This window comes from Salmo trutta, chromosome 32 (assembly GCF_901001165.1).
Source record: "Salmo trutta chromosome 32, fSalTru1.1, whole genome shotgun sequence".
Lineage (NCBI taxonomy): Eukaryota > Metazoa > Chordata > Actinopteri > Salmoniformes > Salmonidae > Salmo > Salmo trutta.
Window position 1 is genome coordinate 5,445,504 of NC_042988.1, and position 24,408 is coordinate 5,469,911.

A 24,408-nucleotide genomic window follows, 5' to 3' on the forward strand; every position below is an offset into this window, starting at 1 on the left:
TTTCTCCCCTCTCTCTCCAGATGAAATCTCGCGTCTTGTGACGGCCGGCCGCCCAACAACCTGCCCACTTGACCCTATCCCCTCCTCTCTTCTCCAGACCATTTCCGGAGACCTTCTCCCCTACCTCACCTCGCTCATCAACTCATCCTTGACCGCTGGCTACGTCCCTTCCGTCTTCAAGACAGCGAGAGTTGCACCCCTTCTGAAAAAACCTACACTCGATCCCTCCCATGTCAACAACTACAGACCAGTATCCCTTCTTTCTTTTCTCTCCAAAACTCTTGAACGTGCCGTCCTTGGCCAGCTCTCCTGCTATCTCTCTCAGAATGACCTTCTTGATCCTAATCAGTCAGGTTTCAAGACTGGGCATTCAACTGAGACTGCTCTTCTCTGTGTCACGGAGGCTCTCCGCACTGCTAAAGCTAACTCTCTCTCCTCTCATCCTTCTAGACCTATCTGCTGCCTTTGATACTGTGAACCATCAGATCCTCCTCTCCACCCTCTCCGAGTTGGGCATCTCCGGCGCGGCCCACGCTTGGATTGCGTCCTACCTGACAGGTCGCTCCTACCAGGTGGCGTGGCGAGAATCTGTCTCCGCACCACGCGCTCTCACCACTGGTGTCCCCCAGGGCTCTGTTCTAGGCCCTCTCCTATTCTCGCTATACACCAAGTCACTTGGCTCTGTCATATCCTCACATGGTCTCTCCTATCATTGCTATGCAGACGACACACAATCTTCTCCTTTCCCCCTTCTGATAACCAGGCGGCGAATCGCATCTCTGCATGTCTGGCAGACATATCAGTGTGGATGACGGATCACCACCTCAAGCTGAACCTCGGCAAGACGGAGCTGCTCTTCCTCCCGGGGAAGGACTGCCCGTTCCATGATCTCGCCCTCACGGTTGACAACTCCCTTGTGTCCTCCTCCCAGAGTGCTAAGAACCTTGGCGTGATCCTGGACAACACCCTGTCGTTCTCCACTAACATCAAGGCGGTGACCCAATCCTGTAGGTTCATGCTCAACATTCGCAGAGTACGACCCTGCCTCACACAGGAAGCGACGCAGGTCCTAATCCAGGCACTTGTCATCTCCCGTCTGGATTACTGCAACTCGCTGTTGGCTGGGCTCCCTGCCTGTGCCATTAAACCCCTACAACTCATCCAGAACGCCGCAGCCCGTCTGGTGTTCAACCTTCCCAAGTTCTCTCACGTCACCCCGCTTCCTCCACTGGCTTCCAGTTGAAGCTCGCATCCGCTACAAGACCATGGTGCTTGCCTACGGAGCTGTGAGGGGAACGGCACCTCCATACCGTCAGGCTCTGATCAGGCCCTACACCCAAACAAGGGCACTGCGTCTATCCACCTCTGGCCTGCTGGCCCCCCTACCTCTGAGGAAGCACGGTTCCCGCTCAGCCCAGTCCAAACTGTTCGCTGCTCTGGCACCCCAATGGTGGAACAAGCTCCCTCACGACGCCAGGACAGCGGAGTCAATCACCACCTTCCGGAGACACCTGAAACCCCACCTCTTTAAGGAATACCTGGGATAGGATAAAGTAATCCTTCTAACCCCCCCCCCCTTAAAAGATTTAGATGCACTATTGTAAAGTGGTTGTTCCACTGGATATCATAAGGTGAATGCACCAATTTGTAAGTCGCTCTGGATAAGAGCGTCTGCTAAATGACTTAAATGTAAATGTTGAACGCAAGAACAAAACGCAGCCATTTGGATACAACTATGGATGATTTGGAACCAAAACATTGGGTGTTGAAGTAGAAGTCCTGGGAGTGCATTCTGACGAAGAACAGCAAAGGTAATCCAATTTTTCTTATAGTAAATCTGAGTTTGGTGAGTGTCAAAATAGCTAGCCGTGATATCTACTCAGAATATTGCAAAATGTGCTTTCACCGAAAAGCTATTTTAAAAATCGGACACCGATTGCATCAAGGAGTTCTGTATCTATAATTCTTAAAATAATTGTTTGTCAACGTTTATCCTGAGTAATTTAGTAAATTCACCGGAAGTTTGCGGTGGGTATGCTAGTTCTGAACATCACATGCTAACGTAAAAAGCTGTTTTTTGATATAAATATGAACAAAACATGCATGTATTGTATAACATAATGTCCTAGGAGTGTCATCTGATGAAGCTCAAAGGTTAGTGCTGCATTTAGCTGTGGGTTGTGACATATATGCTTGCGGGATTATTTTTGGCAGGAGAGTACCCTGACATAATCTAATGTTTTGATTTCGCTGTAAAGCCTTTTTGAAATCGGACAATGTGGTTAGATTAACGAGAGTCTTGTCTTTAAAATGGTGTAAAATAGTCATATGTTTGAGAAATTGAAGTTATAGCATTTGAGGTATTTGTATTTCGCGCCACGCGATTCCACTGGCTGTTGACTAGGTGGGACGCAAATGTCCCACCTTGCCCAGGGAGGTTAAGAACATTGTTAACTTAATTCACGTAACACATTGTCAGGTCATGAGCGTCACTGCTTTTCACAGCACACTCTTAATCCCAGTATGTTTGCATACATTTTGTTCATAGAATTTAATGAGTCGTGTTGTCAGTAGGGCTCTATAGTAGCTGTTGGGTCGTCAGTTCTGTTAATCTCATTGATTTGTGAGGTGTTTACCACCATGCCATTCATCAGGAGATCATAGCCAGGACTCAATCCCTTGTAAGATGTTAATATCATTTAGTGGTAATGTGTCCTGAGCCCATTCCCTGATGAGAACTAGAAGAACCAGGCCTTCACAACAAAAACCCAAAGCTGTGTAAAACAGTTACACTGATTAACAGCACAGATGGAAACTAGACCTCCAGAGAGCTGCTCTGTTTACTGTACCCCCAATCACATTGCTTAATGTACCCCAGGCTCATCAGTGTGACAAAATGCTCCAGAAAAGGGTTCTAATGAAAAACTTTATTTCCAGTTCCATAGTTTTACTTCAGCACTTGAAAGACGTCTCAAGGATTGCAGGTGTGACCTCAATGTCATCTTCTTCCATCTGTCGAGGAGCAAATCCATTACCAACATGACCAGCATTTAGATTAAAGGAAGACTGGCTCCCTAAATCATTTATACTACATGTATAGTATATGAGTCAGCAATAATTCCAGATTTAAAACAGCTCACCAGCTTGGAACCCCTACTTGCAAGGGAAGACGTATTCTGTCTCAGCCTGGTCACCTGTAACCGTAAGACAGGTTAGTCTGAGTAAATGAAAACAAGTTGCCCAAATGTTCCTCAGAAGGGGGGGGGGGGGGGAAATAGCATCTTACTTGGCTGGTAGTAGTCATAGATTTTGACCACCGCTGGCTTTAGATTCTGTACTGGGAGCTCCTGTATGATGTCCAGGGTGATGTGGAAAGGAAATAGTGATGTCAGCTGTTGGGAGAAAAACAAACATATTGCTCATTATACAGCAAAATCTATTCTTTTTAAATGAAGCCCATTATATGGAGTGCCATGTGAATGGTTTCCACCTCACCTCCGTCAGGTACATTAACACATGGTCATCTTTGATATCAACACGATCCACTTGACTTGAACCCCTCAGCTGTGAAGACAAGTCATTGATATTGCATGGCCAAAAAAAGGACACCGATGAGGCAAGACCACACCACAACAACTCACCCTCCCCAAAGAGTCTGGATCTGGGGAAAACCCAGAGAGCATTTTCAAATCCACTATAATCATATTGGTGGTGAGCTCCTTTCCATGATATCTGAGAAAGACATGATTGACAACTGCTTTTAATAATCAAATGCTTTGAGGTCTGAAGGTCAATAACCTATACACAGGTATAATGACACTGATTCATTTGGGTCAAACCCATTCTGCAAGATAACACATTTTAAAGAATTAATACAAATGGGTCCTTCATTCTTACCGAGACTGGAGCTTCAGCGTGACTCTGGGTCTCAAAGACTTGATGTTGCAGTCCACCTCTGGAGTCACCTGGATACTGAGCGTTGTGCTTCTGGTAGGAGTAGGGACGTTATAGTGGAGCACAACCTGGGATAGAGAAGAGGAAGTCAGGGAAACCATCCTGTCCAAATACAAACATCTTCCCTGTAATGTATATTAAAGCGCATCTTGCGCCACAGGACTGGGAGCAGAGATGTGTATTCACTGACCTGCACTGAGGCACAAGCACTGCCCTTCACTTCAACGCTGTACTTCCCTTCTGTGTCCTGCAGCGCCCTCTCCTGGTACAGAAGCTTGTTGTTTTGGTTCACATGGAAGAGGCACCGTTCCCCACTGGGAGACCGTACCGTCACTGTGCTGGCTCCTCCTCTACTGAACACCCTGGTGGAGTAGAGAGCCAGGGCCTGGAGGGCCACCACGGTGTCCTAGACATACAGACCACAGGACAATAATACCTTCTAGGCTCTGTACCAGTGGAAGTGAGCCTCACCAGGTTAGACATGAAGAACACAGAGTTCTGCCTGTACTAGTGCACAGGGTGCCATTTCAGACCACTGGTGTTTGGGAAGTATACCTGTGTGGAGGAGAAGCCTCCGTAGGCGTTCTGCTGCCTCACCAGCCACCTGACGATGCGGGAGGCGTAGCCCAGGTCAGAGGTAGACCGAGAAGAGGCACTGAGGGATGCCAGCAGAACGTAGGAGCTGATCTCCACCTCCAGGGAGGGTGAGGTCTCCGAGGAGGACTGGGACCAGTGCAGGAGACCCCCTGAGGAGCACACACCCACGTCAGGATAAGGACTAGCTTAGTCGTCCTAATACAGACTAGACGAAACAAAGTTGTGACCTCCCCAAATCAACTTTGGCTGTTTGATTGGACAAAGGTTTGCACTTTTAGGAAGACAGCACTAACAGATCTTGGACCAGGATATAGCTCACCCTCTTGAAATGAGATAGTGTCGAGGTGCTGCAGAAGCCGGGCCCGTGTCTCCATGTCACCTGCCAGGGTGAAGGTGTAGGCCAGCAGAGCAGTAGCGTAGGTGTTGGACATATCACTGGTGGAGTTCTTCAGGCAAGACAAGCTGTGGTCCACAACAGGATCCTGGAGCACAGAATAACAGCAGCACATTAAGACACAAGCCAGCCTGGTCCCAGATCAGTTTGGACTGGGTTCCATTCAATTAGTGACAGCTTTTTGCTGAGGAAAGGGATCATTTTTTCCTTGTAAATATTATAAATTGTGTATATGCAGGGCGCCTCTGATAGAGGCCTTGGTCTCAATGGGATTCTTAAAATAAAGGTGAAAGCAGACAATACAAACAGATCTGGGACCAGGCTAGAGCACATATCAGGAGTAACAGATTCAGATCTGCTTTGTTATTTCATAGGCTACGTCATTGTAGAATCTTTACATGACAGTTGATTTCATACAGGAGGCTAAATTACTTGCGAGAAACGGTTACGTGGAGTGAAGCTACTTACCGACACGGACATGTTGAGCTCCAGCATTGAAGCAGTGATGTAAGCCGTCAGTGTGACTTCATCCGTCACTCCACCCTAGAAAACAATGTTAAAAGACTAACTGCATCTAGCCACATTTAACATCCTTCAATATAAATACCTTCATTCTGTTGTTCAAGAGCTTCCCTAAAGTTCTGAAACAGCCATGTTTGCCTTGTTGACGTTCCAACCAAGTCTTGGACTGCTCCATTGTTGCCGGGTCAACATAGATGAAAGACTGGGCTTTGCCAAAGGATCTCAAGACAAAAGCAGTCAGCCTGAAGAAAGAACCGGATTCATTTAAAAGCCCTGACATAATAATATCGTCAAGCTCCAAGTCATGACATCACATGTCAACTGTCAGTAGGTGAAAAACAAGCCAAGTACTCACCAGGTGTTCCCCAAGCCTTGTCCAAACGTGCTGTACGCACCATCAGCATTCTTGTAGTTCAGCTGCCTTTGGTAACCTGCCGGTGGGTTTTTAGCATGAACAGTGACCAAGTGGTTGTTCTGCTCCCTATATCAGGGCTCTCCAACCCTGTTCATGGAGAGCTACCCTCCAACCAAGCTGTAATTAACCCCATTCAGCCAGCTAATTATTAGACCAGGGTTGGAGAGTCCTGCACTATGAGACAGTAGGAATCCATGTGTTATGTAGCTCCATCGTTACCATGACAGCAGGGTACACCGTGGAGAAACACTTTAAAATGGTTTGGAATAGAAAACTAAATCCTCTAGTTGGACAAATCCAGCCCGGTTTGTGGATTTGGTGTCTAATCAAGACAGATTTTAAGGGACTCTCCTACCACTAGTGAGGAACTTGGTGGCCTTGTCTAGGATGGCTGGCGTGAGCTGCTTTGTATTCCGCAGGTACTCCAGGATGTAGATATTGGGGGAGAGCAGGGCCATATTCTGCTCCCCACACCCATACGGCATCTGCAACAGTCCATCCAGGTTGTTGAGGGCCCGACCCAGGATGTCCCCTACAGAGAAACAAGGGACTTCTGTTACACTGTCCTCTTTAGCAAACAGCAGCACTGGAGAAGGGTTGTCTTCCCACCACTACACAATGGTTTATTTTACCCAGAACAGAGAGGGAAATCCTAGCAGAGCCATCCACCACATTCTGGGGGAGTTGTACTTCCACCTCCTCTGTCAGAGCTTCTCCTGTGGACACAAAGATAAGCTGAATGAAGATGATCACATCAACCACCGTGAACATTCAACGCTGATTCATTACTGACCAGTAGGACACAGCAACCAGTTGTAGGTGTGGCTCTTCTCTGTTCCCTCAGCCTGGAGGACAGGAGAGGAGAGGGATTCTTTTCAGAGGCAGTTACACCAGACACCATCTGTGCAACCTAACAGCAGTAGACTACATACCTTCACCAGCAGGCTCCGTGTGACTGTGTCAACGCGTCCTCTCTCCGGTACGTTCACAACCCCGTTGCCACACGCAGCGTGGGACTGGACAGCCGCTGCACTAACGGACACGTTCAAAACCCCTACACACAGTACAGCACAGGTTACACAACTCAGGTTGACATCCATTCTGCCGTTTCAACAGTTGAATGAAGACTAACCCAGGACAGAGGGGGCCATTGTCCAACTGAAGGTCTTTCGTCCATTGGCACACAAGCACGAGGAGGAGTCCTGGACATCACGCACAGGTGTGAGAGTGTAGTCGGAGGAAAGAGCTGGAGTCACAGAAACCTGCCAAAGAGGAACATGTCCTAAGATAACATGGTACGACAAAAACAATACAACTCAAGAAACCATCCTGGTGCACTGTCGTACCATGATGCACTTGGAGAGGTAATTAAACACGGTGGCCTTCAGCTCAAAGTGCTCTCCCCGGATGACTGAGTAGGGCAGGGTGAGCTCCAGGAAGAAGGGCTGGAAGACCGTGAGCTCCACCAGAGGAGCCAGACCGAAGCCACTGGGGGCCAGGCAGAAGACCTCAGTCTCCCAGGTGGTGATGGTGTCTGGGACTGTCAGGGGGACATCTGCTGATCCAGACTCCCTGGAATACAGAGGTCAGAGTTCAAACAGAAAGCCACCAAGTGTACAATGGAGTAGGACTCATTTCAACACCGTTTGTTGTTACAAATGCATTTAAGCTTTATCTAACCAGGGACACCCATTGAGGTCAAAGGCCTACAGTTTAGAGGTTCAGGTTCCTAATCTACTCTTTTGATATGAGGCAAGAGCTAAGAGGGCTTTCACCAGAGGTCAGCCTCACTGCGCAGAGCACTTACCCAACTTCCACAAGATCCCAAATCCACGTCTCAGGGAAGAATGTACGGACCGTCTGTATGGGTGGCGGAGGTGGAGCGGCAAGTCCACCAGCCACAGCCATTTCAAGTCTAGGACCCGCTGATCCAGGCCTGTAAGCTACTACTAACACAAAACATGCCCATTATTGTCAAGTTCAAAATGGACTGAATGCTGTGCTCAGACCAGTTTAACCAGGCTTTGTTATTCTAGCAAAAGGTAATCCATTTCCCAAGGTTCATTAAAGACTTGTGGCAATGATGAGAATAAGGGTTGGTAAGGACATCTCACCATAGGAGCGACGGTACTGGTTCCCCTGGTAACTGAGGCAGGAAGGTACTCTTATATCCAGGTTAGTCGCTAGCTTCAGTCCCAGTGTCTAGAAATGTCAGAAACAACTAATTATTAATAAATGTCCGTTTGTCATTCTATTAAGTTTAACAGTGGAAGATGAACACATTGTAACAGTGTGGGGACTGATTCTTCCCAGAAAGAAAAGAAAAGGGGCTTCAAGTTGACAAAACAGGGCAGAAATATTTACCTGAAAAACTGCATAAGGATCATTTGTCTCCTCAGACGGTCCATATGGGTATGGCATTATGAATCTCCTTGGTCTAACACGTAAACATGCTACTGGATCTTCAAGCTCGTAGGGAATATAGGTCGTCTCCTTGACTGGTAACAAATCAAATATCTGGAATGGGACAACAGGGAGGCTTGAAATTCTCTTGTTCATTGGGGACTGAAAGTGGGAGGACTACTTGCCCTTGAATAAAAGGACACTCAATTTTGGTTTCTCCAGCCAGAGAACGAGTCTCATTACATTTGATAAAAGCTCCCCAAATAACCAGTGAACAGATCCACTCCATGTCTGCTGTAGTCACTGGTTGTATTCCCAGCACCACCAAAACTGTAGGTATGGTGGTACCACTGTTGTTCACTTCAGGAGCTCCGTTACCTTGTCAGCATCCAGCCTCTTCCCTGGCTCCATGATGCCAACACTCTGGTCCACAGCACTGAGGCCACAGAGGGAACCGGGCTGGGCCGAGAGACGCAGGGTGTTCTCCTCCCCTGGGACAGCGTTGGAGGGCGAGAACGCCACCAACACCTGGCATACACATCAGATACCATTACTCCAGGTATGATACAGTCTGCATGGAAATACTGGACACCTTTCATAAAGTGGCAACAATGACAGACTCCTGCACACACACACACCTTGTTCCTGAAGCATTTCTCAGTGGGGAAGTTCATGCTGTGGGCAATGACAGTCTCACTGGGTAGCATACTGTACACCAGGAGCTGAACCACCGGTGCCATCTCTGGAACCACTGCCAACTTCAAGGTGACGTCACCCTCAGCTACTGCAACGCAAGAGCAGGTCACTGTCGTCAAGCACCTTCCAGAACGGTCAGAATCACTTAATGAAACTCACTCACCAGGACTGTCCTGCTGCACAGTAACATTGATGTGTCCATGCTGAACTATGACCCCTCTGGATAAGGCCTGGAGGGAAAGGGAACAGTTCTCAGCAACTCAGAGGAGCCACTGCAACCTGGACTCACGGGGTAGACGTAACATGGTAAACAAATCCAGGACTCCAATTAGTATGATACGTTATGTTTTCATTAGTGGATGTCCATCATCCATTTCATATAGGCTACGAATTCCAATTTGTAACATGAGCTAGGTTGGGTTACCGTGGTTGATTAGGAGTATTGGTGCAGTATAGGAACATCCTTCCTTTGAAAGTGTGGCTGGGGCAACGTCTGAAATGATCCTGGTCAAAAGGAGTGCAACTAGGAAATATGGTGCCATTTGAGAGGTTTGCAGGTTGTTCCTGGTTCTACTCACCAGGTAGAGGACATCCACAGAGCCCTTTGGGACAGTCTCCCCTACGATGGCATAGCGGATGGTGATTGACACTGCCTGCCCACATGCCAGTGGTTTCTCCATCTTCTGAATAGCCAGGGAGCTGGACGGTTTACTGTCTGGGGCAGCGGGCTGGATCAGTGAGAGGACGTGTTGCCCTCTGTTGAAATAGGGGACCCTGTATCCTGGGTACTCCACTTGTGGGGTGTCACTCACCTGGAAAGGAACAAAAGGAAGAGTCTAACTAAAGGCCCAATCCTAAATCAACCCCTAGACCCCGTCCTATATACAGTGGGGATCTGACAGGATGACGGGAAGCAATATAATAACAGATCCACCTTACTTCCACCTAGCCCATCTTGGTCACAGCATGTTAGGGTCATGGCCTTAGGGCAGCGTTTCCCAACTGTCCTGGGGACCCCCCTAACACTACACAGCTGATTCAAATCTTGATGAAGAGTTCATTATTTGAAGTCAGCTGCGTAGGGCAACAAACTAGGACAGTCGGGGAAACGCTGGCATGGAGTATAAAGTCTCAAACCGACAAGGAATCATACTTACTACGAGGTTAATATTCTCTTTGGGCATACTGGTTGTGTTGACGGAGAACCTGGCAATACCACGACTGTCCGTGGTTAGGTTCTGTAGTCGTAGATATGAGGACCAGCCTTTCTCCTCAAACAGGTAGACTAACATGTCAGAGATGGGTGTGTTGTTAAAGCGAACAGCATTTATCTGAGGAAAAGGTATGAATGAAGTGACACCACATACTGGTACTTCAGGAAGCAGGACAAACAAAAAGCATCCACAAGTCAACAGGAACACCATTTGGACTTACCTTGCCTTCGATAATTGATCCATGCTCATAGATTTGGGGTGTGTCAACAAATGTGAATTCTCCAATCACATAGGAGAGCTCTACATTTTTTTCCTCTGACAGTGTAATACCTGTCAAATGAAGACAAATAATAGGATGCTATATTTCACAATTACCAGTACCAACACCATGCAGAAACTTAATTGCCCCCCCCCCCCCACCTTGTAGTTTCTTGCCCTAGCACAACAGCTGATTCAAATCATCAAAACTACATTACGAGATGGTTATTTGAGTCAGCCGTGTAGCGCTCGGGCAAAAACCAAAACGTGAACCCAGGGGGGGCCCCAGGACAGTTAAGGAAACCCTGATCTAATGAAACAGGCAATAGTTACATTGCCATCAGCTGAAGTGAAATGAAGGGTTTGTATTGAGTAAATGACATGATGCATCTCATAATGATTGTGATAGAGGACTTGCCTGTCCCCTCCTCCTGAACTTCTGCACGGAAACTAAACACGTCTCCCAGCAATTTCTCTCCTGCATTCTTTGTGAAAATTGCCAAGTTGAAGGCATAAGAAGCACAGCCAGTATGGTCCATCTAGGAAAAGCAAGCAGAACCACACAAAAACAGATTTCAATGTAATCCGTTGGTAAATACAGCACTACTAGTTATAGGAAAGCATACAAACCTCTATTGACTCTTTGTGGCATGGAGGTGTGTAATCAGGAACTCCTTGTGGATTTCTCTCATCAATTGTTATTGGTATCACTGCATTGTCCACCAAGGGACGGCACAACTTCACCCCTGCTTTACCAGGTACAGGCTGCCCATACGTGTATCTGATTTCAATTCACAACAAGACAAGTGTCAATTTCCTACATCCAGTTACCATATTAAAAACATAACACCTAAAGGCTTGTGCATTCCTGCAGGCTTTAAGTCACGTATTTAACATGGTCAATGAATCTGGACCTGTCTTCATAGAGCCTCAGAATGGGATCAGTTTTAACTATAGATCATAATGAACAAGGTCACATGTCAGGGTGGGACCTGATCCTAGAACACCAATCCTAATCCGAGACGCTTTATGACCTAAGAACCCGCTGTTCATGTAAATGCCACTAACAAATCTCAGGGATCGTAGCAGCAGTAGCACTATAGGTCTTCAATTAGCATATTTATATTTTAAACAAGTGTATTTCAGTATTCTCAAATGCATAACAATTTCTACATGAAGCTACAGTACTAGCGGAGGCTGCTGCCTACAGACTTGAAATCATTGGAATACTAGTCACACCATCTCATATGTATATACTGTATTCTATACCTCAGATATTTGTGAAATTGTTACATATTGCGACCAATAAAATGTGATTTACTTGTATTTTCAAACATCCAAATCCTTACTTTGAAATGTGAAAGTAAATTAAATACTAACTACAATACATTGCAAATCACCAATAGTGTTTACTCACTCTGCACACACTTTCACTTCATACTCTTCTTGAACAACGCTGATCTTGTCAGTGAGGTTCATCTGGATCTCAAACTTGGGCAAAACTACAGAGAAAAAGAACAGCAGTCAACTCTAGAACGTTCCAGGATTGTGATGCATCCATTCAACATTACCTAGCATGAAAGAGAAACTCAACCTACCATACTTTTCTACTTTGAAGTTGTGGTAGATTTTCTCTTCACCAATCCACACTACAATGGTATAGGATCCTACAGGTGCTTCAGAGTTCAGGGGGTGAGAAAGCTGCAGAATGTTGCCACTGGATGTAGTGTTGACCCACTGTCCAATCCGGTTGTGATTAACATCCTGTTGGTTCATAGGAAGGGGAACCTTCAGCAGGACAAGGAGTCAGCTCTATTCATGACATTTCTATCTGCAACATGCATTTACTCAAGGGGGCCCAGATCACACAAAGCTGACTGGAAGTATTTGGCTACGTTCTACACTAGGTGGAAATGAGGACCTAGCTAGCTGGGGGAGTCATAATGTTGCAGTATTTACACTGACAGTCAACATATAGTTAGACTAACAAAGATCTTACCTCAAGTTCCACAATGTTGTACTGTGAAGGGCAAAGACAAGAGATGGGTTCATGTTTCATTAATAACACCAATTCCAAAACAGCAGAGGAGCATAACTGTCTACAACCACAGGAACTAGACAGGTGATTGGCTTGGTCGCTTAACGTAAACATCACATGTAGCATTTGCACTGGGAATGGCAATTCAATCTCAGGAAGAGATGATTCTATTCTGACCAACATGAATGGAAACCCCATGTCCTGGCTGGCTGATTGCTGTACATAGTGTTACATAATACCAGATTGCTATGGCCATCACAGTATTGCCACACTTCTGTATTTGGGTTTGAAATAGTAGAGACTGACCTAAAAGACTATTTTCAATATTATATTTCCAACTCACCAACTGATTGACAGGGCTAAAATTGGTATCCAAGGTGACGACTCTAAAATGCACTGTAGACAAACACAATAAGAATATTACAAGCATCATTTCAGACAACTTTCTCAACATTCCAAGGATTCCCAGAAATACTGGTTGAGGATTTCCATCCTGAGTGAACCCAGTGGGTTTACTGCATCTGCACCACATTCCTCAACAACGAGGCTCTTCAGATGTCTACCGTTTCCCTCTACAATCCTCATAAGCCACGCAGAGTGGACAGGACCAGACTGGGGGAAGAGCATTGCCGGCAATGATAGTGTTCTTTTCTACACAATTATTGCCTGATGCATTTCAAACAATACTTCCTTCTAATACAGTTATAGCCTCAAATAAACAAAGGGAACATGGTGGGGTCGTGGAAGGCTGTTGATATCAAAATGGGGTCAGTGGCCCATAAAGTTCAAAGCCCTGGAGTAAACCATCAGCCAATTGTCCTGTTGTTTCTCAGCAACCAGACTAAAGGTGTACTGGCTCTAATATTACCCGTTTGTCCTGGGTTGTAGATTGGTTTGTCCGTTTGGATGAACGTCATGGGGCCGTAGGGTTTGATCATGACCCTTCTCTCCTCTGTTGATAGAAATGTTACCCCTCGAACCTCCACCTTAAAGTTCTGCACTTCGTCGCTCTTCACATGAGGGGCCTGTCAGAGACCGAGACAGAGCAACACCGGTGAACTAACGGACCGATAACATAGGACATTAAAATGTGGTGCCGTGTGGCCCAGCTGGTAAGAGCGTGCCACTAGCAACTTCAAGGTAGAGCGTGTAACTCCTGCAGGGATCACATTATGCACTCAGCGTACTGTAAGTTACATATATAAATTGTTGTTTCGATAGTATATACTAGCATGCAATCAAAACCTGAATCCGAAGAAAAGTTCTGGTAGGCCACCACATTGACATTTCCCATAAAATAAGCTGGCATTGCACAAACAACCTAAGCAATGCATCAAAGCTGAGAAGTACAGTACACTCTTATTGGACTGGCTCTAGATGTCCACCAGTGCTGGGCTGACCTGAAACTGGAAACAGCGGTGAAACTCTTGGTCAGAAGTCTCGTGGAGAAGTGTTTTGTTCTGCCCGTCGGCCATCAGAGATATGGTCATGACCAGGGTCTCGTTGGGCTGCAGAAGGCTGGCACAAAGCTTGGCCTCTGAGCCTGCCTGGATCACTGCAGGAATGGCTACCATGTAAACCCTACAGAGAACACACCCGGCAACGGGAAAATCACTACACCTCTAAACACAAAGCCAGGTGAAATAAATATACAGGGGGGATAAAGATCTGCACAAAGGGTAGATGAAAAATTGCTCTAAATCTGCTGACAGAACATTAAACCGAGACAAGCAAGTCTGACCATTCAATTCTAACTTGTGACTGCAGATTTACTTACGGTCTTGGAGTCTCTTGACAGACACAAAGCCAGTGAATGCAGGCAAAGAGTATCCATCTCCAAACCTCAAGCCCAGGAAGAACCATGACTAAAGGAGAAAAATAAACCACCAAGTCCGTTATGACCCAGTATTCCTACATGGAGAGAGAGAGAGAGAGAGAGAGAGAGACCTAACAATACGATTTCAAAATTCTTTCCTGGGCACTGCAAACCTTGCATTCCATTCATTATCAGAAGCAGCCACCCACTGACATGCCACCAGACAGGGAGAAGCAACCCCAAACAGGCACCAACCTGGTCTCAGACCATTTCATACGCAAAACCAAAACACTCAAGTATGATATATTACATTGTTTACATTTGTGGATGCCCGTCATCCATTTGGTATGATGTGTTAAAAACCACGCAAAATGGACATTTTACAAATTACAATTTGTTGTGGCCAACATGAGCTAGGTAGCTAACATTATCTAGGCTAAACATTAGGAGTAAAGTTAATTAGCATGTTTGCTAACCTTAACCCTTTTACCTAAGTAGATGAAGTTGCTTTTTACCCCAAATGTTATACTTCGGTTTTATTACACCCACCCCTCCACTCTTTTTGCCTTAAGTAGCCGTCTCCTGTAAAAATACTAAACGTAACACTCCCATATGGATTTCAGTCTCGCGGATTTACATTTATTATGTTACATATAGTCAATGACACCAGGCTGCAGACACAGGTCGGCAAAAAGGCTCAATTGCACGTAGGTTGGCGTTTTACTTCTAGACCGAGTTATAGTATCTCGGTCTAGAAAGTGGGTGCCAAACACAGATTGCAAAAGTATGTCTTCCGCATTGCATTTGGTATAGCCTGTAAAAGACCAGATGTAAGTAAAAATGCAAGGCAGTAACTTTTTTTGTTAATTGATCGCGGACCTGTTGTTTGGGGTATAAGATTGCACCACAAGTTGCTATAGCACCTGTGACCCAGGCATACTCACCACAGCGGATTGTTTGTGGACTCAGTCGAAAGTAAATATCCCCCGTCGGTCATGTCCCTATAAATATCCTTAGTTCCGGACTTTTTTCTAATTACTAAGCGCTCGCACCTGCTGGATATTCAGGGAGTTCGATTAGACTGAACGGCCATTTCAAATGCTCGATCATGTTGTCAACAACAAGGCAGCATGGCGCGTACAGTAATTCAGGAACATAGGTCTACAACATGTATTCTATCCATCAAATGCTGAAGCACGTATGGGGTTTTTATCAAGACCAAGCCCTTTTAGGCCTATGTATATGAACACTCCTAAATCATTACTCCACGTGCTTTTGTACACTGCTGCAACTCGCTGTTTGTTTGTTACCTATGCGTAGTCACTTCGCCCCCACCTACATGTTGATTACCTCAACTAGCCTGTGGGCTCGATACCGGTGCCCCCTGTATATAGCCTCGTTATTGTTATTCTTATTGTGTTACTTTTTATTATAGTCTACTTGTTCTTCTTGAACTGCACTGTTGGTTAATTAAGGGCTTGTAAGTAAGCATTTCACGGTAAAGTCTACACTTGTTGTATTCGGCGCATGTGACAAAAAAAGTTTGATTTGATTTGACCTACATCACTTTGTTTTGACGCAGGACAGATAATTGAATCAATCCCCTCCTATCACAGCCATTCAACTCTGTAACTGTTTTAAAGTCACCATTGGCCTCAGGGTAAAATCCCTGAGCAGCTTCCTTCCTCACTGGCAACTGAGTTGGGAAGGACGCCTGCATCTTTGTAGTGACTGGGTGTATCGACACACCATCCAAAGTGTAATTAATAACTTCACCATGTTGAAAGGGATATTCAATATCTGCTTTTTATTTTCACCCATCTACCAACCCATCTGCTCTACTTTATGAGCCATTGGAAAACCTCCCAAGTTTTTGTGGTTGTATCTGTGTTTGAAATTCACTGCTCGACTGAGGGACCTTACAGATAATTCTATGTGTGGGGTACAAAGATGAGGTAGTCATTACTGCACACAGTGAGTCCAACCTATGTGACTTGTTAAGCACATTTTTACTCCTGAACTTATTTAGGCTTGCCATAACAAAGAGGTTGAATACTTATTGACAAGACATTTCAGCTTTTTATTTGTAATTCATTTGTAAAAAATACATAAATAAAAAACAATTCCACTTTGACATTATGGGGTATTGTGGGTAGGCCAGTGACCAAACAAATCTCAGTGTAATCCATTTTAAATTCAGGCTGTACCATGTGGAAAAAGTCAAGGGGTGAGAATACTTTCTGAAGACACACCCTTACTGCACCATGTCTTCCTTTGAACATGAGTATGAATAAAACCTTGACATGTCTTCTCTACAAAACATGTCATCTACAAAATAGCTTCCAGTACTCTACTCAGCAAACTGGATGCAGTCTATCACAGTGCCATCCGTTTTGTTACCAAATCACCTTATACCACCCACCTCTGCGACCTGTATGCTCTAGTCGGCTGGCCCTCACTACATATTCGTCGTCAGACCCACTGGCTCCAGGTCATCTATAAGTCTATGCTAGGTAAAGCTCCGCCTTATCTCAGTTCACTGGTCACGATAACAACACTCACCCGTAGCACACGTTCCAGCAGGTCTATCTCACTGGTCATCCTCAAAGCCAACACCTCTTTGGCCGCCTTTCCTTCCAGTTCTCTGCTGCCAGTGACTGGAACGAATTGCAAAAATCGCTGAAGTTGGAGACTTTTATTTCCCTCACCAACTTTAAACATCAGCTATCTGAGCAGCTAACCGATCGCTGCAGCTGTACATAGTCCATCTGTAAATTGCCCACCCAATCTACCTACCTCATCCCCATACTGTTTTTATTTTATTTACTTTTCTGCTCTTTTGCACACCAGTATCTCTACTTGCACATCATCATATGCTCATTTATCACTCCAGTGTTAATCTGCTAAATTGTAATTATTCGCTCCTATGGCCTATTTATTTCCTACCTCCTCATGCCTTTTGCACACACTGTATATAGACTTTCTTTTTTTTCTACTGTGTCATTGACTTGTTTTATTGTGTTATTGGCTTCTTTATTGTTTACTTCATGTGTAACTCTGTGTTGTTGTCTGTGTCACACCGCTTTGCTTTATCTTTGCCAGGCCGCAGTTGTAAATGAGAACTTGTTCTCAATCAGCCTACCTGGTTATTAAATAAAGGTGAAATAAAAAATAAAATAATATACAGTTGAAGTCAGAACTTGACATACACCTTAGCCAAATACATTTAAACACTCAGTTTTTCACAATTTGTGACATTTAATCCTAGTCAAAATTCCCTGTCTTAGGTCAGTGAGGATCACCACTTTATTTTAAGAATGTGAAATGTCAGAATAATAGTAGAGAATTATTTTTTTCAGCTTTTATTTCTGTCATCACATTCCCATTGGGTCAGAAGTTTACATACACTCAATTAGTATTTGCTAGCATTGCCTTTACATTGTTTAACTTGGGTCAAACATTTCAGATAGCCTTCCACAAGCTTCCCACAATAAGTTGAGTGAATTTTGGCCCATTCCTGCTGACAGAGCTGGAGTAACTGAGTCAGGTTTGTAGGCCTCCTTACTCGCACACGCTTTTTCAGTTCTGCCCACACATTTTCTATAGGATTGAGGTCAGGGCTTTGTGATGGCCACTCCAGTACCTTGACTTTGTTTTCCTTAAGCCATTTTGCCACAACTTTGGAAGTATGCTTGGGGTCATTGTCCATTTAGAAGACGCATTTGCGACCAAGCTTTAACTTCCTGACTGATGTCTTGAGACGTTGCTTCAATATATCCACATCATTTTCTTCCTCATGATGCCATCTATTTTGCGAAGTGCACCTGTCCCTCCTGCAGCAAAGCACCCCCACAACATGATGCTGCCACCCCCGTGCTTCAAGGTTGGGATGGTGTTCTTCGGCTTGCAAGCCTCCCCCTTTTTCCTCCAAACATGACAATGGTCATTATGGCCAAACAGTTCTATTTTTGTTTTATCAGACCAGAGGACATTTCTCCAAAAGGTACGATCTTTGTCCTCATGTGCAGTTGCAAACCGTAGTCTGGCTTTTTTATGGCGGTTTTGGAGCAGTGGCTTCTTCCTCGCTGAGCGGCCTTTCAGGTTATGTCGATATAGCACTCGTTTTACTGTGGATACAGATACTTTTGTACCTGTTTACTCCAGCATCGTCACAAGGTCCTCTGCTGTTCTGGGATTGATTTGCAGTTTTCGCACCAAAGTACTTCATCTCTAGGAGACATCACGTGTCTCCTTCCTGAGCGGTATGACGGCTGCATGGTCCCATGGTGTTTATACTTTAGTACTATTGTTTGTACAGATGAACGTGGTACTTTCAGGCGTTTGGAAATTGCTCCCAAGGATGAACCAGACTTGTGTAGTTATACAATTTTTGTTTCTGAGGTCTTGGCTGATTTTCCCATGATGTCAAGCAAAGAGGCACTGAGTTTGAAGGTAGGGCTTGAAATACATCCACAGGTACACCTCCACTTGACTCAAATGATGTCAATTAGCCTATCAGAAGCGTCTAAAACCATGACATCATTTTCTGGAATTTTCCAAGCTGTTTAAAGGCACAGTCAACTTAGTGTATGTGAACTTCTTACACACTGGAATTGTGATAAAGTGAATTACAAGTGAAATAATCTGTCTGTAAACAATCGTTGGAAAAATTACTTGTGACATGCACAACCGACTTGCCAAAACTATAGTTAGTTAACAAGAAATTTGTGGAGTGGTTGAAAAACAAGTTTTAATGACTGCAATCTAAATGTATGTAACTTCCGACTTCAACTGTAGGACTACAAATCCCATACTTTAGTCTGCATGTTGTGATGTTGTGCAGAGTGGTAGTTCTATTGGGATTATATAGTGGGCGTCTTTATAATGGGATAGTTTTTCTACTTTGTTGTTTTTATTGTGTGTGTGTGTGTGTGTGTGTGTGTGTGTGTGTGTGTGTGTGTGTGTGCGTGTGTGTGTGTACACACGTTCACCGTATCTCCAACCGGCTCGGATGGACGAGAGGTGGGACCAAGAACCCAGAGGAGACAAGCAAGGCCCTGGAAGACTGGTTACCAAGGTAACCAGACACCACCACTTCCTGTACCTCTGACCCATCAGGTCACTCGTTAACCAGTCACTGACCAAACAAATCAAATCAAATGTATTTCTATAGCCCTTCTTACATCAGCTGATATCTCAAAGTGCTGTACAGAAGCCCAGCCTAAAACCCCAAACAGCAAGCAATGCAGGTGTAGAAGCACGGTGGCTAGGAAAAACTCCCTAGAAAGGCCAAAACCTAGGAAGAAACCTAGAGAGGAACCAGGCTATGAGGGGTGGCCAGTCCTCTTCTGGCTGTGCCGGGTGTAGATTATAACAGCACATGGCCAAGATGTTCAAATGTTCATAAATGACCAGCATTAATAATCATAGTAGTTGTCGAGGGTGCAACAAGTCAGTAACACAAGAGTAAGTGTCAGTTGGCTTTTTCATAGCCGATCTTTGAGAGTATCTCTACCGCTCTTGCTGTCTCTAGAGAGTTGAAAACAGCAGGTCTGGGACAGGTAGCACGTCCGGTGAACAGGCCAGGGTTCCAGCAGGTCTGGGACAGCAGGTCTGGGACAGGTAGCACGTCCGGTGAACAGGTCAGGGTTCCATAGCTGCAGGCAGAACAGTTGGAACTGGAGCAGCAGCACAGCCAGGTGAACTGGGGACAGCAAGGAGTCATCGAGCCAGGTAGTCCTGAGGCATGGTCCTAGGGCTCAGGTCCTCCGAGAGAGAGAAAGAAAGAAAAAGAGAAAGAGAGAATTAGAGAGAGCATATTTAAATTCACACAGGACACCGACCGGAAAAGACAAGAGAAATACTCCAGATGTGACAGACTGACCCTAGCCCCCCGACACAAACTACTGCAGCATAAATACTGGAGGCTGAGACAGGAGGGGTCAGGAGACACTGTGGCCCCATCCGATGAAACCCCCGGACAGGGCCAAACAGGTAGGATATAACCCCACCCACTTTGCCAAAGCACAGCCCCCACACCACTGGACCACACCACCAATCAGATCCCTTACAGCAGGAAAGGGAAACATTTGGCCTTGTGATTTCTGTCTGACATGATTTTGATGAAGACGGGGATGGTGATTGATGATCTTCCTCTCTCTTCCCCGACACAGGGATCTATGGAGTGAGATCAACATGTTGCTGGTGGGGTTTGGTCAACAGGTGTGTCTACCTGTCAATCCTCTCTGCTCCGTGTGTCTGAACAAGCACAGCTGCCCCTCCGCCCACCAAGCCTCCCCAGCCAAGAGGCCTAAAGCTGGGTCACCTCGCACACCACACTCCCCCAAGACCTCCAGGGTCAAGCTGGAGCCTGGTTCTCTTGGTTTGGGGTTACCACCCCCTTCCTCCTCCTCCTCAGCCACACCTGTCAAAGAGGAACCTCTGGCTACCGCCCTCTCCCCTCCTCTGCTGCCCAGAAAAAGGAAGTCCAAAGCCAAAACCTTCTCTACATGATACGACAGAAGGGAGTAGAATCCCTATAGAGTCCTTCCTCCCAAAGTGTGCACTTGTCACTTCCCTTGACTGATTTGAAATGAGCGGTACTAGAAATATGCTGGTAACTCCTACTAGCCCAGTGGTATTAACTTCTTTAGCGGGGAGACCATTTTTGGACCGAATTTCTGTGGACCCCATTTATTTTGCTAGAATTTCACAACCCCACCCCAAAATAACCTTCAAATCATTACATTTAGATCAACTAATGACCAATTCATTATATTTTCATATTTATCAAACTGAAAACCAATAAATAAAAGTACTCAATAAAATTGTCTTTTTCAAATGATCTCAAACACGTTTGTATATTGTCCCATACAATAATCGTCACTTTCATGTTTTGTTCCCAAAACAAATAGCGACCTGACAATACCACTGACATAATCCTCGCAGATATACCAGAGTGCCTAAGATGTGTAGGGGTCAGAGGTCCATTTGGAATTAACAATGTGAGTGTAAGACACTCAGTGCCACATGTGATTGCGTTCCCCCTGGAAACTGACGGTCAGAATCCTAATCGGAGTTTGAGTTCACGGATAGAATGCACTTGATATCATTACACCCTTAAGTGACCACTGAATTGGGTTGATATTTCGCCATCTTTAATATGCTGATAAAATATTAACGCAACATCTTCAATGATTTTACAGAGTTACAGTTCGTATAAGGAAAGCAGTCAATTGAAATAAATTAGGCCCTGATCTATGGATTTCATGTGACTGGGCAGGGGCCCACCCACTGAGTCAGACCATCAGAATGAGGTTTCCCCCCACGAAAAGGCTTTACTACAGACAGAAATACTCCCGTTTCATCAGCTGTCCGTAGACGATCCCGCAGGTGAAGAAGCCGGATGTGGAGTTCCTGGGCTGGCAGGGTTACACGTGGTCGTGAGGACGGTTGGAAGTACCGGCAAATTATTTTAAAAATGACGTTGGATGCGGGTAATGGTAGAGAAATGATTCAATTATCTGGCAACAGCTCTGGCAGACATTTCTGCAGTCAGCATGCCAATTGCACGCGCCTTCAACTTGACAGCTGTGGGATTGCGACAAAACTGCACATTTTAGAGTGGCCTCATTGTCCCCAGCACAAGGCGTACATGTGTCATCAGGTTCTTGAAAATGCCCCACCTGTCAAGTGGATGGATTATCTTGGCAAAGTAAAAATGCTCACCAGCAGGGATGTAAACAAATTTGTGCGCAATTTCAGAGCTTTTTTGTGCATATGGAACATTTCTGGAACTTTTATTTCAGCTCATGAAACATGGGAACACTTCACATGGTGATATATTTTTGTTCACTATTGTTTAAGAATTCCTGAGTACTGTCCAATCAAGAGGGCTTGTTAAATCTTCTCTGAACCGAAACATCTGGTATTGTACTGCTGTCGAAAGTACAGTGATTGCTTAGTTTGCCAGCTCAGCATGTACAGTCGTGGCCAAAAGTTTTAATGACACATTCATTTTCACAAAGTTTGCTGCTTCAGTGTCTTTAGATATTTTTTGTCAGATGTTACTATGGAATACTGAAGCATAATTACAAGCATTTCATAAGTGTCAAAGGCTTTTATTGATAATTACATGAAGTTGATGCAAAGAGTCAATATTTGCAGCGTTGACCCTTCTTTTTCAAGACCTACGCAATCCTCCCTGGCATGCTGTCAATTAACTTCTGGGCCACATGACTGATGGCAGCCCATTCTTGCATAATCAATGCTTGGAGTTTGTCAGAATTTGTGGGTTTGTCCACAAGTTCAATGGGATTAAGGTCTGGGGAGTTTCCTGGCCATGGACCCAAAATATCGATGTTGTGTTTCGAGCCACTTAGTTATCACTTTTGCCTTATGGCAAGGTGCTCCATCATGCTGGAAAAGGCATTGTTCGTCACCAGACTGTTCCTGGATGGTTGGGAGAAGTTGCTCTCGGAGAATGTGTTGGTACCATTCTTTATTCATGGCTGTGTTCTTAGGCAAAATTGTGAGTGAGCCCACTCCCTTGGCTGAGAAGCAACCCCACACATGAATGGTCTCTGGATGCTTTACTGTTGGCATGACACAGGACTGACGGTAGCGCTCACCTTGTCTTGTCCGGACAAGCTTTTTTCACCCCCAGATGCCCCAAACAATCGGAAAGGGGATTCATCAGAGAAAATGACTTTACCCCAGTCCTCAGCAGTCCAATCCCTGTACCTGTTGCAGAATATCAGTCTGTCCCTGATGATTTTCCTGGAGAGAAGTGGCTTCTTTGCTGCCCTTCTTGACACCAGGCCATCCAAAAGTCTTCGCCTCACTGTGCGTGCAGATGCACTCACACCTGCCATTCCTGAGCAAGCTCTGTACTGGCGGTGCCCCGATCCCGCGGCTGAATCAACTTCAGGAGATGGTCCTGGCGCTTGCTGGACTTTCTTGGGCGCCCTGAAGCCTTCTTCACAACAATTGAACCGCTCTCCTTGAAGTTCTTGATGATCCGATAAAACGGTTGATTTAGGTGCAATCTTACCGGCAGCAATATCCTTGCCTGTGAAGCCCTTTTTGTGCAAAGCAATGGTGACGGCACGTGTTTCCTTGCAGGAAACCATAGTTGACAGAGGAAGAACAATGATTCCAAGCACCACCTTCCTTTTGAAGCTTCCAGTCTTATTCGAACTCAATCAGCATGACAGAGTGATCTCCAGCCTTCCCTCGTCACTCACACCTGTGTTAAGGACAGAAAATCACTGACATGTAAGCTGGTCCTTTTGTGGCAGGGCTGAAATGCAGTGGAAAATGTTTTTGGGGGGATTCAGTTCATTTGCATGCCAAAGAGGGACTTCACAATTCATCTGATCACTCTTCATAACATTCTGGAGTATATGAAAATTGCCATCATACAAACTGAAAATGTATATTTGTCATTCTCAACTTTTGGCCACGACTGTACATTAGTCAACCCAGAATGTATTTTCTTTCCCATTGTGATAAGATAATTGATCTGTTTAAGGTTTTGACTAAAGTATTCCCCTCTGAAACCATGTAACTTTGTGAAATGTATTAGAATTAATAATTCTATAATGATGTGTTAAAGACTATAATCCAATACTGTGTGTGAGTAGACTTTAAGACTAGGACACTGTGTTAAAGGAATTTAATATCTTGATGATAATCAATAATCAATTCGCCTTGACTAATGCCCAAGGTTTGTAAGACAATGGGTTAAAATAATTAGGCAAGGACTTAGCTTTCTGCAAAAGGTTTCTGTGGCTTTATTCAGAGAACGTTCTGGTGTCAGGATAACAAAACAGTCATTATATAGTTCTTGCTAACTTACGCACATGCATTTACACACAATCCGTTGGTGACCTGCAACCCCCATAAACTTCACACTGTTTATCACCTTCTGGCTCAGCCTGTTCTTTTCCTCCAAGGTTAGGAACTCTTTGAAGCTTTACTCCCTTGACCATCTGCTTCTCTATCTCTCTATACTAATTGCATACACACATTTCTTTCCCTCTCCAGTGGTTCCTGGACTTTCCGGAACTAATCAGACTAATCGATCCCTACATTGATTAT

At 45.1% G+C, this 24,408-nt stretch overlaps 1 protein-coding gene across 4 annotated transcripts; it reads right to left on the reverse strand.

The window, feature by feature from the left end:
• Positions 1 to 2,912: 2,912 nt before the first annotated feature.
• LOC115170876 (alpha-2-macroglobulin) lies at positions 2,913 to 15,443 on the reverse strand. 4 transcript variants are annotated; one of them, XM_029727214.1, is made up of 37 exons: positions 15,252 to 15,443; positions 14,269 to 14,356; positions 13,892 to 14,072; positions 13,360 to 13,516; positions 12,835 to 12,887; positions 12,453 to 12,473; positions 12,052 to 12,217; positions 11,871 to 11,955; positions 11,084 to 11,234; positions 10,872 to 10,992; positions 10,416 to 10,525; positions 10,139 to 10,312; positions 9,560 to 9,793; positions 9,145 to 9,211; positions 8,924 to 9,066; positions 8,664 to 8,813; positions 8,247 to 8,399; positions 7,997 to 8,084; positions 7,690 to 7,831; positions 7,229 to 7,454; positions 7,015 to 7,144; positions 6,815 to 6,936; positions 6,676 to 6,727; positions 6,515 to 6,598; positions 6,238 to 6,414; positions 5,823 to 5,898; positions 5,553 to 5,709; positions 5,414 to 5,488; positions 4,871 to 5,033; positions 4,510 to 4,700; positions 4,145 to 4,360; positions 3,898 to 4,022; positions 3,642 to 3,732; positions 3,496 to 3,564; positions 3,287 to 3,392; positions 3,141 to 3,200; positions 2,913 to 3,012 (listed from the first exon to the last, which is right to left on the reverse strand). In XM_029727214.1, exons 2-36 carry the CDS (start codon positions 14,352 to 14,354, stop codon positions 3,154 to 3,156), a joined length of 4,389 nt encoding a protein of 1,462 aa, XP_029583074.1. In that variant the 5' UTR covers positions 14,355 to 14,356; positions 15,252 to 15,443; the 3' UTR covers positions 2,913 to 3,012; positions 3,141 to 3,153. The 4 variants fall into 4 exon arrangements, with proteins under 4 accessions (XP_029583074.1, XP_029583071.1, XP_029583072.1 ...); XM_029727211.1 differs by having other exon boundaries at positions 8,924 to 9,069; XM_029727212.1 differs by having other exon boundaries at positions 7,690 to 7,828; positions 8,924 to 9,069; positions 15,252 to 15,442.
• Positions 15,444 to 24,408: the final 8,965 nt, after the last annotated feature.